This window comes from Panthera onca, chromosome F2 (genome assembly GCF_046562875.1).
Source record: "Panthera onca isolate mPanOnc1 chromosome F2, mPanOnc1 haplotype 2, whole genome shotgun sequence".
In the NCBI taxonomy this organism is placed as follows: Eukaryota; Metazoa; Chordata; class Mammalia; order Carnivora; family Felidae; genus Panthera; species Panthera onca.
Genome location: NC_138356.1, coordinates 63,637,191 through 63,651,369, shown reverse-complemented (window position 1 = coordinate 63,651,369; position 14,179 = coordinate 63,637,191). Strand labels below are relative to the sequence as shown.

Sequence of the window (14,179 nt, the reverse complement as noted above, 5' to 3'; positions counted from 1 at the left end):
GTAACACCTTCTTGCAGAAGTCAGAAAAGCACTATTCCAGTGCATGAAGTCTACCCCCTCGCCCCCACAAAAAATCTTGAGAGTCCTAGTTCTTTCTTTTGAAACTCTAATATGAAAAATAGACATTGATATTGTTTTTGCTTAAATTGTAGTGATAAAGTTTTACACTTCATTTTTTACAATGATCTCAAGAATCCAAGACCAGACTGCACTTTTCCTAATAAAAACTGCAAGTTCTGTGTTAAGTTCACGCAGACACGTAATGTGAATGAATTTAAGAGAATTAGCAGATTATTCACTATTACTAGCACTTTAATCAGATGACTGAAAAGCTTCCACATTAAGCTTATATTAAGTACCTCTTTCAGTTTATTTTGCATTTGTTAAATTGACTGCAGCTAAAATCCTTATCCGTAGTGCATTTTACTAGATCTCTAGGAACAATTTTATGTTGGGTAGAACAACAAAACAGAACATCTGTTTTGTTCTTTTCATATAACATGAAATAGGAAGATATAATATTCTGAATTATATATATCTCCTTTTTTTGATATGTGTGCTATCATAGACACATGTATTTCAGGTCACTAAATAAGAGGGCTTTCTTTAGGTTAAAAATGAGTGGCCCTCACCTTGGGTGGGCCTCAAGTTCCCAGGCATCTTGTAAACCCCTGAAATGATATGTGAAACTATGTGTGTAAATGTGTCATGGGGATGGTAATGTGTGCATTTTTCCCCAGGAGCGATTCCATAGGTGATCTCAAGCTAGTGTGAAAGTAAGCTCCTGTGTGTCCCAAATCTGACTGTTAATACAGTTCCACATGGGAAGGAAATTGTACTTTTATATCACCTTGGATTATACCTGGGAAAAATGATCTAGGAAAGACAGAGATTAAGCAAACAAAAAAATATGTATTGTGTATAATAGATGAAAACTTAAGAGCTAAAGTTTATTGATGGTGGTGGTATAGTAACATTAGGTTTTATCAGATGTTCTGTTGTTACTATTCTGGTGAATATTTTTCATACGTGTGTTTGCACATATGCATGACCACATTTGTGCGATAAATTTCGAGAAATGAACATTCTAACTCACAGAATATGGGCATTTAACATTTTCACAGATAGTGCCTAATTGCCTTAACTTCTCCTTTTTAAAAAACACTTTTTTTGTGGAAAACTGTGAAGGAGTCAGACTAGTTTAACAAACCCCCATGTATCCATCACTCAGCTTCTGCAGTGATCAACTCATGGTCGATCTTCTATAATCTGTACTCTTACCCTAATGATTCTTTTGAAACAAATCCCACATGTCATCACTTCATTCATAAATAACTTAGTATATATCTCTAAAAGATAAGGACTTTAAAAAATCATAACCACAGTAATATTCTTATACTTTAAAAAATTAACAGATATTTTTTGTATTATTAAATACCTAGTCAGTATTTAAATTTCAATTGACTTCTGTCATTATTCTGATATTTACTTTTAATACTTTATTTTTTGAATCAGTGTCCACATAAGGTGTACACATTGTAATTGGCTGATAATGTCCTTTACATCTTTTTAAATTTAAAGTTTTAAGTTTATCTTTTTCTCTCTTTTCTCCCCTTTTACAATGTATTTTTGTTAAAGGAACCAGGCTTTTGATCTGTAGTTTTCAATTCTTGTGTTTTGCTAATTGTTTACCCATGGTATAATTAACGTGTTTGATAGAGTCTTTATTTGATGTAAATTTATAGTTGGATATAGAAGCTTAATTGGATTTAGATTTATAGATGGTGGTTTATTCTTCCATGTGGAAGCATACAGTGCCTGGTCGACTTTTTTATGATGTTAGCCACTAAGATGTTTAAGGCCCAGATCCATTATTTCATTAAGGCTTGCATGATGGTGATATTCTAATACATTTTCTTTCTTTCTTTCTCTCTCTTTCCTTTTCTTTCTTTCTTTCTTTCTTTCTTTCTTTCTTTCTTTCTTTCTCTTTTCCTTCCTTCCTTCCTTCCTTCCTTCCTTCCTTCCTTCTTTCCTTCCTTCCTTTTGAAGGAGGGGTGGGGGAGGGAGGGGCAGAGAGAGGGAGAGAGAGAGAATCCTAATCTGTGCTGAGAGCGCAGAGCCCAACACAGGGTTCAAACCCAAGAACTGTGAGATCATGACCTGAGCTGAAATCAAGAGTCAGACACTCAACTGACTGAGCCACCCAGGTACCCCATATCTTTCCATTTTTGTTTATGAACTGGTTTATTTCTATAAAGCAAAAATCCCCCTCATTTATTATTATCCAGTGGTATGGCATATAGATCATATGAGAAGAGAAAGATAATAGCTTCTCTTTTTATTTAATAATTTTCCAAAAAATGAGTTGGCCAACTATATCCTCCAATGGTGATCTGTTAGTTCCAGTTCATTACAATTATTGTCCTTATCAGTATTCAAATTATCCCATCTTTGGACAGTGAGAAACTCTTAAATTGACTCTTGGGTCTGTTGAGAAGAATTTAACTTCCTTGCTGTCATACCAGATGTTTTAGGTTCGTCTTGTAAATATTCTGCCCAGACCTAAGATCAGCCATTTGTCCTAGGAGCCCTTGTTCCTAACACCCTTATCTTTGGATCTAGCTAATCCATTGTCTTAAGAATAGACTAAATACAAATCAAGAGACATGCAAGATTTATAGTCAGTGTATCTTTAGTGCAAAATATAAGAGATTGGATTTACTTTTGAAGTGGTTGTAAGTATTCCTTGGAAAAGAGTACGCCCAAGTACACTTGGTTGTCCATTTGGCAGTTGCCTCTGCTGAGAAGTACAGTTTCCAATGTAATTATTGGCTTTTCTGCAATCCAAGTAGGTTGGAAGGTATTTAGGATTGGATGATGAAACTTCTCTCAGTGTAGAAGAGGACCTCAGACTCTTAATGCAGACTCTTAGTGCAGACAGCCAATTGGAAGGCTGCAGAGTCTGTTGTTGTAGACTGATTAAATAATGAGGTAGGATCTGAAGGCATTTTTTCTTGAGACTTTTAAAGTCTGTTATCACTTCTCCTTGTCATCTGGCTCTGTGTCCTGTTAGGTATGGACCCATTTTCCCATATTTATAGAATTGGAAACATAGTCATGTACTTCAATTAAAACCTAAATTAAAATCATATAGTGGCATATTTGGCTGATAATCTAAATCAGATCTCCCTCAAAATTTATCATTTTCTGAATACTATCTGGGTAGCTAGCGATTATGGCAAAAGATACAGATCCCTAAACTTGCTTTTGTATATATATAATCTCTATAATTAGTTTATGCATTATTGTTAGTGTTATCTTTACCAAAAACATTATGAATATAAAAATATGATTTTTAATAGTTAATACATACATTATTTGAATAATCTGTGAGGACAAGAACTTTGTCTGACTTGTTCATCTATTCTGAAATACTGGAACAGTGCCTGGCACAAAGGAAGTATAGTTTCTGTGCTTTATCCCTCTCCCTTCAAAATTGATGACCTTCAGATTACACTTAGATGGACTAAGCTCACCTGACATCCTATCTAAAAGGAACGCAACAGTTAAATATTTCTGCTATTCATTCACTCATTTGTTTAGCAAGCTTTGGCAGGGGTGGGGAGGTGAGATGTAGGGGATGTTGGACACTGTGTGACACACTGGGATACAAAAATTAAAAAGACAGACAGACTCCTTGTTCTCCAGATGCTCTGAGTCTGATGGAAGAGACCCAGAGGTAAAAAGAGGTGCTACAGTGTCCTGTCTGCGATGTGCCCTCGGGCACAGACTCTGCAGTCACGTTCTTTGGGTTTGTGGCTCAGACCCGCCGATGCCACCTTGGGCAACTCACTTCAGTTCTCTCTGCCTTGACTTGCTTTATGTATTACGTTGTGGGAACGTGAAAGAACCGATTCTGTTTGCACAGTTGGGGGAAAACTTCCTAAAGAAATGACATTTGAGCTAAGTTTTAAATTATTAGGAAGTCTAAATTTTTGTGGTTGTTGTTTTCTTTTGTCTACTTTAGGTTACCATTTAAACATTATTTCCTTGGGGAAGTTTGCCTCTGATCCCCCCACAGCTAATTTAAGTCTCCCGTTTTGCTACTGGTTCACTCTGTGTTTGTCTCTTTATTACTTGGGTGTACTTATTCAGTTACTTTCCTGTTGGCTAGTTTGTAGACTCCAGGAGGACTGAGATCTGTCCAGGTCATCACTGTTTTCCCCAGTTCCCATGCAGTTCCTGATACCTGTTAAATAAATCTGAGAGTCAGGGAAGTAAGGGAAGTGCATTTCACGCGTAGGGGAATAGCATTTACAAATACACCGTTATGAAAGGGCTACCCTAGAGCACATAGAAAGGGATAGTGGAAGATAAGGCTAGAATGGTAAGTTCAAGACAGATTGTAAAACCTGTCAGTAAAATTAGTGCTGGAACTGATTTTTAGAAAGCTTCGGCAGTGATGCCTGTTTTGGTAAGAACTATGGTTTGGGGCTAGTTTGGGTCAAAATTAGTGTGGAGAATTTACTTGAAAAAAAAAAACTTGCTTGGAAGTCCATTTTAGTGAAAATTTGGTTTTTTAGCTACTTTGAATAAAACTTACATATTTTTTAGAAATTGCTGCACTGGAGCCCAAGGAGTTTTTGCTTTTATTCTGTTGGTAGAACCAACTGAGTTGGAGTTTTTTGGTTATTTTTTGTTTGTTTCTTAACAACCAAGTGAGTTTTAAAGCAGATAATTATAAATAGCTTTGTTTTTAGGAAGATCACTATGCAGCAGGGTTTTCCAACCTGAACACTATTGACATTTTGGTCATGAGAATTTCCTGTCGGAGCTGTCCTGGGCATCCCTCGGCTCTACCAGTGGGATGCTAGTAACACTTCCTCCCCTGACCCTACCTCGGGGTGACAACAAAAGTGTCTCCAGATATTCCCAAATAACCCCCAGGGACAGAATCACCCCTGGATGAGAACCGCTGCTGCGCAGCTGTGTAAAGTGTGGATTTGAGTAGAAGACACGTCAGGCACGAGGAGCAGTTAACAGGAGACTAGTCCTGTAACCCAGATGAGGTGAGGTGGTCTGAATTAATACAGTTGCGGACAGGATGGAGGCAGATGTAGGAGATATTTGTAAGTGAAAACCAATGAGATTTTGTAGCCACCTAGATTTAGAAAGGAGGGTATTGGAGATGATTCTTAGGCTTTTTTTCTTGGCTGGCAGCATATAAAGTAGTACCATTAGTCTCCAGTAATACAGAGAGAACTCTTTCCCAGGGCACGTCGCAGGGATCGCAGCATCTGGAGAAAGCAAGAAATTGTTGTACGCTACAGTCCGAGAACTATTATTGTCAATTCCTAGACTGATAAAATGTTAGAAATGGAAAGAACCTTCCAAAACGTTTGATCTGTTTTTTAGGTGAGATAAAAAAAAAAGAAAATGCGAGCTGAGTGTTAATAGCAGAATCTGTTCAAGAGCACAGGTCTCCTCATTCTCATTCACTTTCTCTCTCTCTCTCTCTTCTCTCTCTGTCTGTCTCTCTCTCTCTCTGTCTTTCTCTTTGTGACACTTCTCTTTTGTCTTTAAGTAGAGATGTTCCCTTTATAGACTCCTGGCTTTTTCTGGGTTTTGTAAGCTGTGTGTACTGAATCTATTTAAAGAGTGCACTTTTGCCTATCCCCAGAAATTACCATAAGGAACTAGAGAAATTTGATTTTTGCTGAGACATCATTATCCCTAACTAGCATAACACGTTTTTGTGTGTATAAGTGGTTCTTGAGGTGGCAAAAACAAAGTACTGCCATTTCACCCCCAAAACCGTAGGGTTGAACTACAGTTAAAGGAGCTACAGTTGAAGGATGAATGTGGGTCTTAACTTGCAACACGTGTAATCATTATTGTTGCCTAATAATACTTTAACATTAACTTTGAGAGGATGGTTTGGTAACACACTGGTATATATCATAATTTGTATAAACTGTAAGGAATTAATATTCAGTTTCCTGGCCACAGTGCTGAACACTTACCTGCATGTGACTAATTGAATGCCTTATTTATGTACTTCTCCCATTCCTGATGATTCCTGTGGAAGTGATAAACACTTAAGAGTCCCTTTTTAAAAATTTTTTTTTAAACATTTATTTATTATTGAGAGAGAGACAGAGCATGAGCATGGGAAGGGCAGAGAGAGAGGGAGAGACAGAATCCAGAACAGGCTCCAGGCTCTGAGCTGTCAGCACAGAGCCCGACACGGGGCTCGAACTCACAAACTGTAAGATCATGACCTGAGCCGAAGTTGGACACTTAACCAACTGAGCCCCCCAGGCACCCGAGGAGGAGTCCCTCTTTTCTATACTGTCCTCAGCTCCCTCTTACTTTCATTTCACTTTCCTTGTGATCATCAGGAATTCATTTGGATGTTTTTAATTTTGAAGGTAAAGAACAGTCACCTTTGGAGATGAGTATGCATCCAGCTGCAACAGCTCCACTCTCAGTGTTTACTAAGGAATCCGCGTCCTCCAAACACAGTGACCACCATCACCACCATCACCATGAACACAAGAAAAAGAAGAAGAAGCACAAACATAAGCATAAGCACAAGCACAAGCATGATAGTAAAGAGAAGGACAAAGAGCCTTTCACTTTCTCCAGCCCTGCCAGCGGCAGGTCCATTCGTTCTCCTTCTCTTTCAGACTGAGAAGGGGACAGAGGAGACCTTTCCCTCAGTGTCCAGAAGAATATATATAACTAAAGCTTTGTCCTCTGTAAAGAATGATAAAAGGAAGCAGAGAGACAAAAAAAATTGTTGCCTTTCTCATTCAGAATCCATGGAAGTTCTAAACATTTGATTTGTGGTTTTTATGCAATTGAGATCTAATTAGAAAAACGTTTTACACTTCTGAATAAACCATTTTCACCCCATTTCCTCCTGAGAACACACACACACACACACACACCTCAGACTTCCTAAAGGCCCTCGTATCCACTGGCAGTTACCATCCACATTATGGTCTTCGTGTGGACTGCCAAAATCAATTATGTTTTGAAGTCTTTGATGGATGCTTTGGGGCAAAGTTATGTTTTAAACAGAAGCTACTGCCAGATCTGTGGTGAAACCACTGTTTCCAGTGAAATACTGTATAACACTATTTGGAACTACTGAAAGAGACTGAGGCTTTTCTATAGGAATCTTCTTTATTACATGGTATTTTTTGTGTTAACCATAGAGGCCAAACATCAGAATTTGTGAACAAGAATACATGGTATTTTCTTTTGCCCTAAAATACTGAAATTTTCAAAAGCAGCTCTTTAAAAAAAAATTTTTTTTAATAGCTTTTTTGATAGTGCATTCGGTGATTATGATGTTGGAATTTAATAGAACTATCAAATCCACGGTTCTCAAATCAAGATATTTAAATTATAAGTTCTTTTTTTCATTAAGTATAAGTGAATATGTTCATATGTAGGATATGTTTGCTAAATGTGGACAGTTTACACACCCAACACATAATCTAAAATTATTTCTATAGAAGACAAAGTCTGATACCTTAAAAAGGTGTTTACATGGTGTTTATTAACTCAGACAAGTCAGCCCTCATGTGAGTATACCAGAAACATTTAGAAATATGAAACATTTTGGTTTCATACTCAAATAGTTTGTACGTTTGTGTGTTTTTATTTCTGAATTTACCATGTGCTTTATTGTTTAAAAATGTTTTTCATACCTGTTCCATTTTTATCATTTCTCTTATCATTAGTTTGACAAAATACTTCTTCCGGAATAAATATTTCAATGGGATCCAATAATGTTGGGCTTTTAAATATACTTTTAGTTGCATTTAACTTGTTTAATAAATAACTTTTTAAATTGACCATTCTCCCTTTGTATCTTTTTATCTCTTTTGTTACCTTTCTCCTTGTGTACGTATATAATGTACCTGGCCCCAAAGCTCTCTGCAGGCTTTATAGATAGGCAGGATTTGAGCTGGCCTTGCTAGGAAGAATGATTATAATAGAGATGGGGAAAGTTATCTCAGTGGAAGAAACGGTGTTTTTTCAAAAGGATGGAGGAAAGCAGATACGTGTTCAGGAGTTGTAAGGCAGTGCAGTTGACCTGGAGTCTTAAGAGCAAAAGGAGTGTGGTCAGATGTCAAAGGGCCTAAATGGCAGTTATTTAAAGATTCCAATTGAGTGTTGCCCAACTGAAATTATTTTTGGAAAATGGAATATTTTACATCATGGTGTGCAGTGGTACCATATAGAGAATTCCCAGCTTTGAAAATTGTAAGGATATATTTCAATTAGCAATAATCGCGCCTCGGATAAACCTCATTGGCTACGATACTGCCACTGCGCAAAGCTAAGGATATATTTCAAAGTAATTAGTGTTGTAGGAAGAGGTGACAAATACCAGCCACCTTTATAACCTGAGGACCTCTTGTATATCCAGCATTATGTAGGAACTGTATGTTATGTATGTTATTTCTAAACTGGATATTTATAGTGGATGTTTCTTGGGAAGAACATTTTGTCATGGCAGGCTTTCGTTTACTTAAGTTGATGGTTAGAAGCAGACAATACAGGAATCATTCCTAGTTCTGAACTATGTAATGATACACAAACAATGCAGAGTTCTCGTGGAATCTCCCCAGTGTCCCCCAGAAGCGGTCTGTGTTGGCAGTATTACAAGCATCTTTCCAGAGCTAGTCTATACATGTTTCTATACGGTATATACATTGTTTAAAAAAATGATATTTGTAGAAATTTTTAATTTTGGTATAGTTTATCTTTTATGACAACACATTTTGTGTCATACTAACAAAGGTCTTTCTTATTCCATGATTATAAAAGAATTCTCCCAGCTTTTCTCTTGGTTTTAAAGTTTTATGTTTCAGGTTTCTATCCAGCTAGAATCCATCTGGAATTTATTTTGATAGAAAATAGGAGGTAGAGATCCAACTTTTTTTTTTTTTTCCTTCCAGAATGCTACCCAACACTGTGTATTTAAAACTCTGTCTTTACGGGGTCCCTGGCTGGTTCAGTCAGTAGGACCTGTGACTCTTGATTTTAAGAGTTGTGAATTCAAGTTCCACGTTGGATGTAGAGTTTACTTTAAAAAAAGTTATTAAAAAGAGGGTGCCTGGGTGGCTCATTCGGGTAAGCATCTGACCTTGGCTCAGGTCATGATCTCGTGGTTCATGAGTTTAAGCCCCACGTCGGGCTTTGTGCTGACAGCTCAGAGCCTTGAGCCTGGTTCAGATTCTGTGACTCCCTCTCTTTCTGCTCCTCCCCTGCTCATGCTCTGTCTTTCTCTCCTGCAAAAATAAATATTTGTAAAACAAAAAAAATTTTTTTAAGTTAAAATAAAATTCCTTTTCTCTCTAAATTTTAAGTATTACATACTAGTACTAATTCTCTAATTATTTGGGTCCATTTCTGGACTTTGTAGCTGGTTTCATGGATCTGTCCATTCATCTGCCAGCACCACACTGATTAGATCATTGTAGCACAGTGATGTTTTGATAGGATAGAACTAGTCTCCCTTCATCACTTTTTTTTTTTTTTTCTGTTCTTGTGGGTTATTTCCTTTTTCTGGTTGACTCACTAATTTATACATAGTAAAACTCAATTCTTGTATACATTTTTATGGGCTTGATAAATGCTTAGACTTTTACATCTAACCACCATAGTTTCATCACTGCAGAATTCCCTTTTGCTGGCCCTGGAACATCAGCTACCCCACCACCCAATTCCTGTCGTCTGCTGATAGATTTTCCATCCCTGTAATTTGACATTTTTGTGGCTTTATTTTTCTATGTGAATCTTGAATCAGTTTTTAGTCTCTCCATGAAATTGTTTTTGTACTGGGTATTGGTTGTGTGTTAAATCAAGAGTTAACCTAGAATTGGTATCTTGATGTTGATTATTTCAATTAGTGATGTTGGTGTTACTATCTATTAGTATAGTTTTTTTCTAAATGTTTATTTTTGAGAGAGAGGGAGACAGAGAGTCCAAAGCAGGCTCCGTGCTGGCAGCACACATCTCGATGCTGGGCTTGAACCCATGAACCGAACCGTGAGATCATGATCTGAGCTGAAATCAAGAGTTGGACACTCAACTAACTGACAGAGCCACCCAGGCACTCCAGTATAATTCTTTTAACTTCATTATAAGGTAGTTTATTTTTTATGTTTGGTATTCTATAAATGAATAGTTATTTTATGCTGATTTTTTGCTTAGCTATTGCATTAATTGGGGTTCTTGATATATATGTACATATGTTTGCTATAAGGTATTGACATAATTTGTTACGAGATACAATTTTGGGGGCTGAGAAGTCCTACAATCTGCTGTCAGCATGCTAGAGACCCAGCAAAGCTAATGGTGTAGTCCAAAGGCCTGAGAGCCAGAGAGCCTACAGTAGATTCCAATGTAGGTCTGAAGTCCTGAGAACTGAGACTGTGAGAGCAGAAGATCTGTGTCCCAACTCTCAGAGTCAGACTCTAGAGGGGGAGTTTAAACTTCCTCTAGTGTTTTGTTGAGCTCAGCCCCAACAGCAGTTTGAAGGAGGCCCATCCACCCTGGGGAGGGCCATAGGCTTTCCTCATTCAACCAATTCAAATGCTGATCTCTTTCTGAACCACCCTTATGGACACACCCAGAAATCATGTTTAACCGGCTATCTGGGCATCCCTTGGCCCAGTCAAGTTGACACCTAAAATTAACCATCACAACTCCATTACTAAATTCTCATTGTTTGTAACATTTTAAATGTATTCCTTGGGGTTTACTTAAAAGTATCCACATCTTTAAATGATAGTTTTATTACCTCCTTTCTAATGTTTGTAAAGTTAATTTTCTAATTTATTCTTTTTTCTGACTTCTTTCTCTTGCCAAAGTTGTCCGAGAGCTGCAGGGATGGCTATCATCTCTGAGCATTTGCTGTCTGCATTTGGCAGACCTTCCTCAGAGGTTGTGGATTTGTGTTTCAAATTTCTTGAACTTCTTCAAGGTTGAAGTTTACAATATTTGTTTCTTGTCTTATTTCTTTTGGCTGATTATCAAGGAGAGAATTTGGAGAAGCTACCTTACTACCAAAGTCTTAATGAAGTCCTTAAAAAGACATTTGTGATCAAAGTATCAATCATCCTTACGTTGAAATCCTTGTAAACAGTTGGAAAGCTACTTAATTTTCCCATCCTCCTCTCCTAACTCATCTCTTCTGTCTCCAATCTTTTACTGTAAATAAATGAAATTTCTTCATATCAGATATGCTGCTGGCACCCCAACTTTGTCAGCTGGAGTTAGTAACTCACTTCCAAAGGACAGAGTATGGAAAGGGGAAAATAGTCACTTGACAGTTAAGAAAGCTGACCTGGGCACCTAGATGGCCCAGTCATTTAAGGATCCGACTTTTGATTTGATTTCGGCTCAGGTTATGATCTCACAGTTCAAGCGCTTATCGGGCTCCTTGCTAACAGTGGGAAGCCTGCCTGAGATTCTCTCCTCTGTCTGTCCCTCCCCTGCTCGTATGTGTGCATGTGCTCTCGTGCTCTTTCCTCACTCTGTAATAAAATAAACTTAAAAAAAAAAGCTGACAGACGCTACCTTAACCAAGTGGCCATGGTAAGCATCACTAGTGGTAAGTCATGTTAATAATATGCCCTCTTTCAGATGATGTGAGGAGGGTAGTGCTGTGGGTATAAAACCCCACAGTGCCATCTACCCAGTCTCATGAGAAAAACATGAGACAAACCCAGCTGAGGGTCGCTAGAAAATATCTGACCATTACTCGTCAAAACTATTAAATTTATGAAAAACAAATGACTTAGAGACTATCGCACCAGAGGAGACAAAGGAGATATGACAACAGTGCAGTGAGTTTTCCTGGCTTAGATCCTGCATCAGAACAGAACATGAGTGAAAAAAACGTGAAATCCAAGAACATTCTGGAGTTTCGTTCACGTACCTATGTTGGTTTTTCAGTTTTGACAGATGAACCGTGGTGATGTATGATGTTAATGGGAAATGGGGTAGGGGGGAAGGATATGTGGGAATACTTGCTAAGAAGGAAAATGTACTAATAGAATCCTTCTAAGCTATGCATATACTTTGATCATTTCCAGAACCTAAATTTTTTTTTTTTAATTTCTCAATGTTTGTTTATTTTTGAAGGAGAGAGACCGAGCATAAGCGAGGGGGTTGGGGCAGAGAGAGGGAGACACAGAATCCGAAGCAGGCTCCAGGCTCTGAGCTGTCAGCACAGAGCCCAATGCAGGGCTCGAACTCACGGACTGGACCGCGAGATCATGCCCTGAGCCAGACGCTTAACTGACTGAGCCACCCAGGCACCCCTATAAGTGACATTAAAAGAAAAAAAAGTTCATTTGCTTTTTTTGAGTGGGGTGGGGCAGAGAGAGAGGGAGACACAGAGTCCAAAGCAGGCTCCAGGCTCTGAGATGTCAGCCGTTACTTACTTTTTGAAGAGATAAGAGATAAAGAGATAAAAATTCACTTTCTTCACCTCAGGATTTTAGAAGATAATGTATGCACTTGGAGGAATATTTGGAGAGAGTTCAATGACAAAGATCCAAAGGGTGAAAACTGTAAAGCTTAGGAGCAGAAATATAAAAGGGGTTCTTCTCAAGACGAGAACAGCCCATGGGGCTTGCCTTAAAAAAGAAAAAACTTTTAACTCTCTAATTAGATGCTGTTAAAAAAAAAAAGTCAGGATTTTATGATTGGATATAATTGAGAAACTGCATATTCCCTCTTAGAGTTTTTCTGTGACCGTCAGATGCCTCTCTCTCATAAGCTCCAAGTTCTGTTGTAAAGAAACCTGTTTAAACATGGTATTTTCCCAAACTTACTTGACCGTGGAACTTTGTCCTGTCACATCTGTGAAAATCTAAGCAACACCTGCTGTAATTTTGGAAAATTCTATCCTGTGTGAGTGATTTTTACTGTTAACCCTGGTATTTATACTATTTGGACTGTCTTATCACCAAAATAGAGATTTCTCAACCAATTATTCCAGAGAATTTACTGTCACTTAATGATCAGGACTTACTTAAAAATATCCTTACTATTTAATAAAACAAAACATAATTACTGAGAACGTCCTCTGTTCATCATGTTGGAGTATTGTGACTTTTAAAATTTCTTGGTAAACTGATTCTTTAAAAAATTTTTTTAACTCTAATTGTCTACATGACTTAAACATAGTAATGAAATGTTGGTACACCCAGCACTGTTTTTTGGGTTTTTTCCTAAAACAAACTTACTTCTCTTGGGTTAGCCCAGTAATCTCTAAACATTTTTGGATGTTCACCCCATTAGTTAAAAACAAAACAAAAAACCTGTATATATCTAATCGTTGGTATATAAAATATATATTAATATATAACATAGTTTGGGCTTGAGTGGTGTTTTTTAGATTCTACTGATTTAAATACTTTTTATTGGTGTATTTAATACCATGCACATTTAAAGTAATTATATGGCTTATATAGTTGGAATAATACCTACTATTCTCATTATAAAAGTATACAAGAAAGGATAGGATACAGATGAAATAAATTATTTGTCAATATCGTGACATTTGTGATAACATCATACTATTTAATATCTTAAAGGCCAATATAAACTTTGTTCAAAGTTCGTTAGTAACAAGCATTTGTCAATTTGTATTTCAAATTGATAATTTTTTTCTTCTCTTGATCTGATTAGAAGATAATAAATACTTCTATGTATTAGGCAATATTCTAAGTACTTTTTATGCATTAACTAGCTTAATCTTAACAACCACTATATGGGATAGGCAGTATGATTATTATGAAGAAATTGAGGCATGGAAAAGTTAAGACAAAGGTCACACAGCTTGTAAGTGGCAGCATTTGGATTCAAACCTAAGAATTTGGCCCTACTTGTTACCTCTTATGTATAGTAGCCACTAACCACATGTGGCTATTTAAATTTAATTTATGTTTAAAAATTAAACATTTAGCTCCTCAGTTTCACTAGCTGTATTTCGAGTTTAATAACCATATTTGGGGAGTGGCTATCATATTGGACAGCCCCTAGAACATTTTCATCACAGTAGATTCTTTCAGACAGCATTGACTTGGGTAGCTGCTCATCATGTTTCTATCTTGCCATGTGGCTTCGGGAGAGCTCCTGCTAT

At 37.2% G+C, this 14,179-nt stretch overlaps 1 protein-coding gene and 1 pseudogene across 4 annotated transcripts in view; one reads left to right on the top strand and one right to left on the bottom strand.

Moving 5' to 3' along the window:
• TAF2 (TATA-box binding protein associated factor 2) overlaps window positions 1–7,868 on the top strand; it is a 95,828-nt gene extending 87,960 nt beyond the window's left edge. For all 4 annotated transcript variants that reach the window (XM_078441460.1, XM_078441459.1, XM_060611223.2 and 1 more), the window contains one exon: window positions 6,432–7,868. In XM_078441460.1, the coding sequence (XP_078297586.1) occupies window positions 6,432–6,694 (263 nt within the window). In that variant the 3' untranslated portion in view covers window positions 6,695–7,868. The remainder of the gene's footprint in view (window positions 1–6,431) is intronic.
• Window positions 7,869–8,239: 371 nt separating this feature from the next.
• Window positions 8,240–8,358, bottom strand: LOC144615150 (U4 spliceosomal RNA; annotated as a pseudogene).
• Between the last annotated feature and the right edge of the window lie 5,821 nt (window positions 8,359–14,179).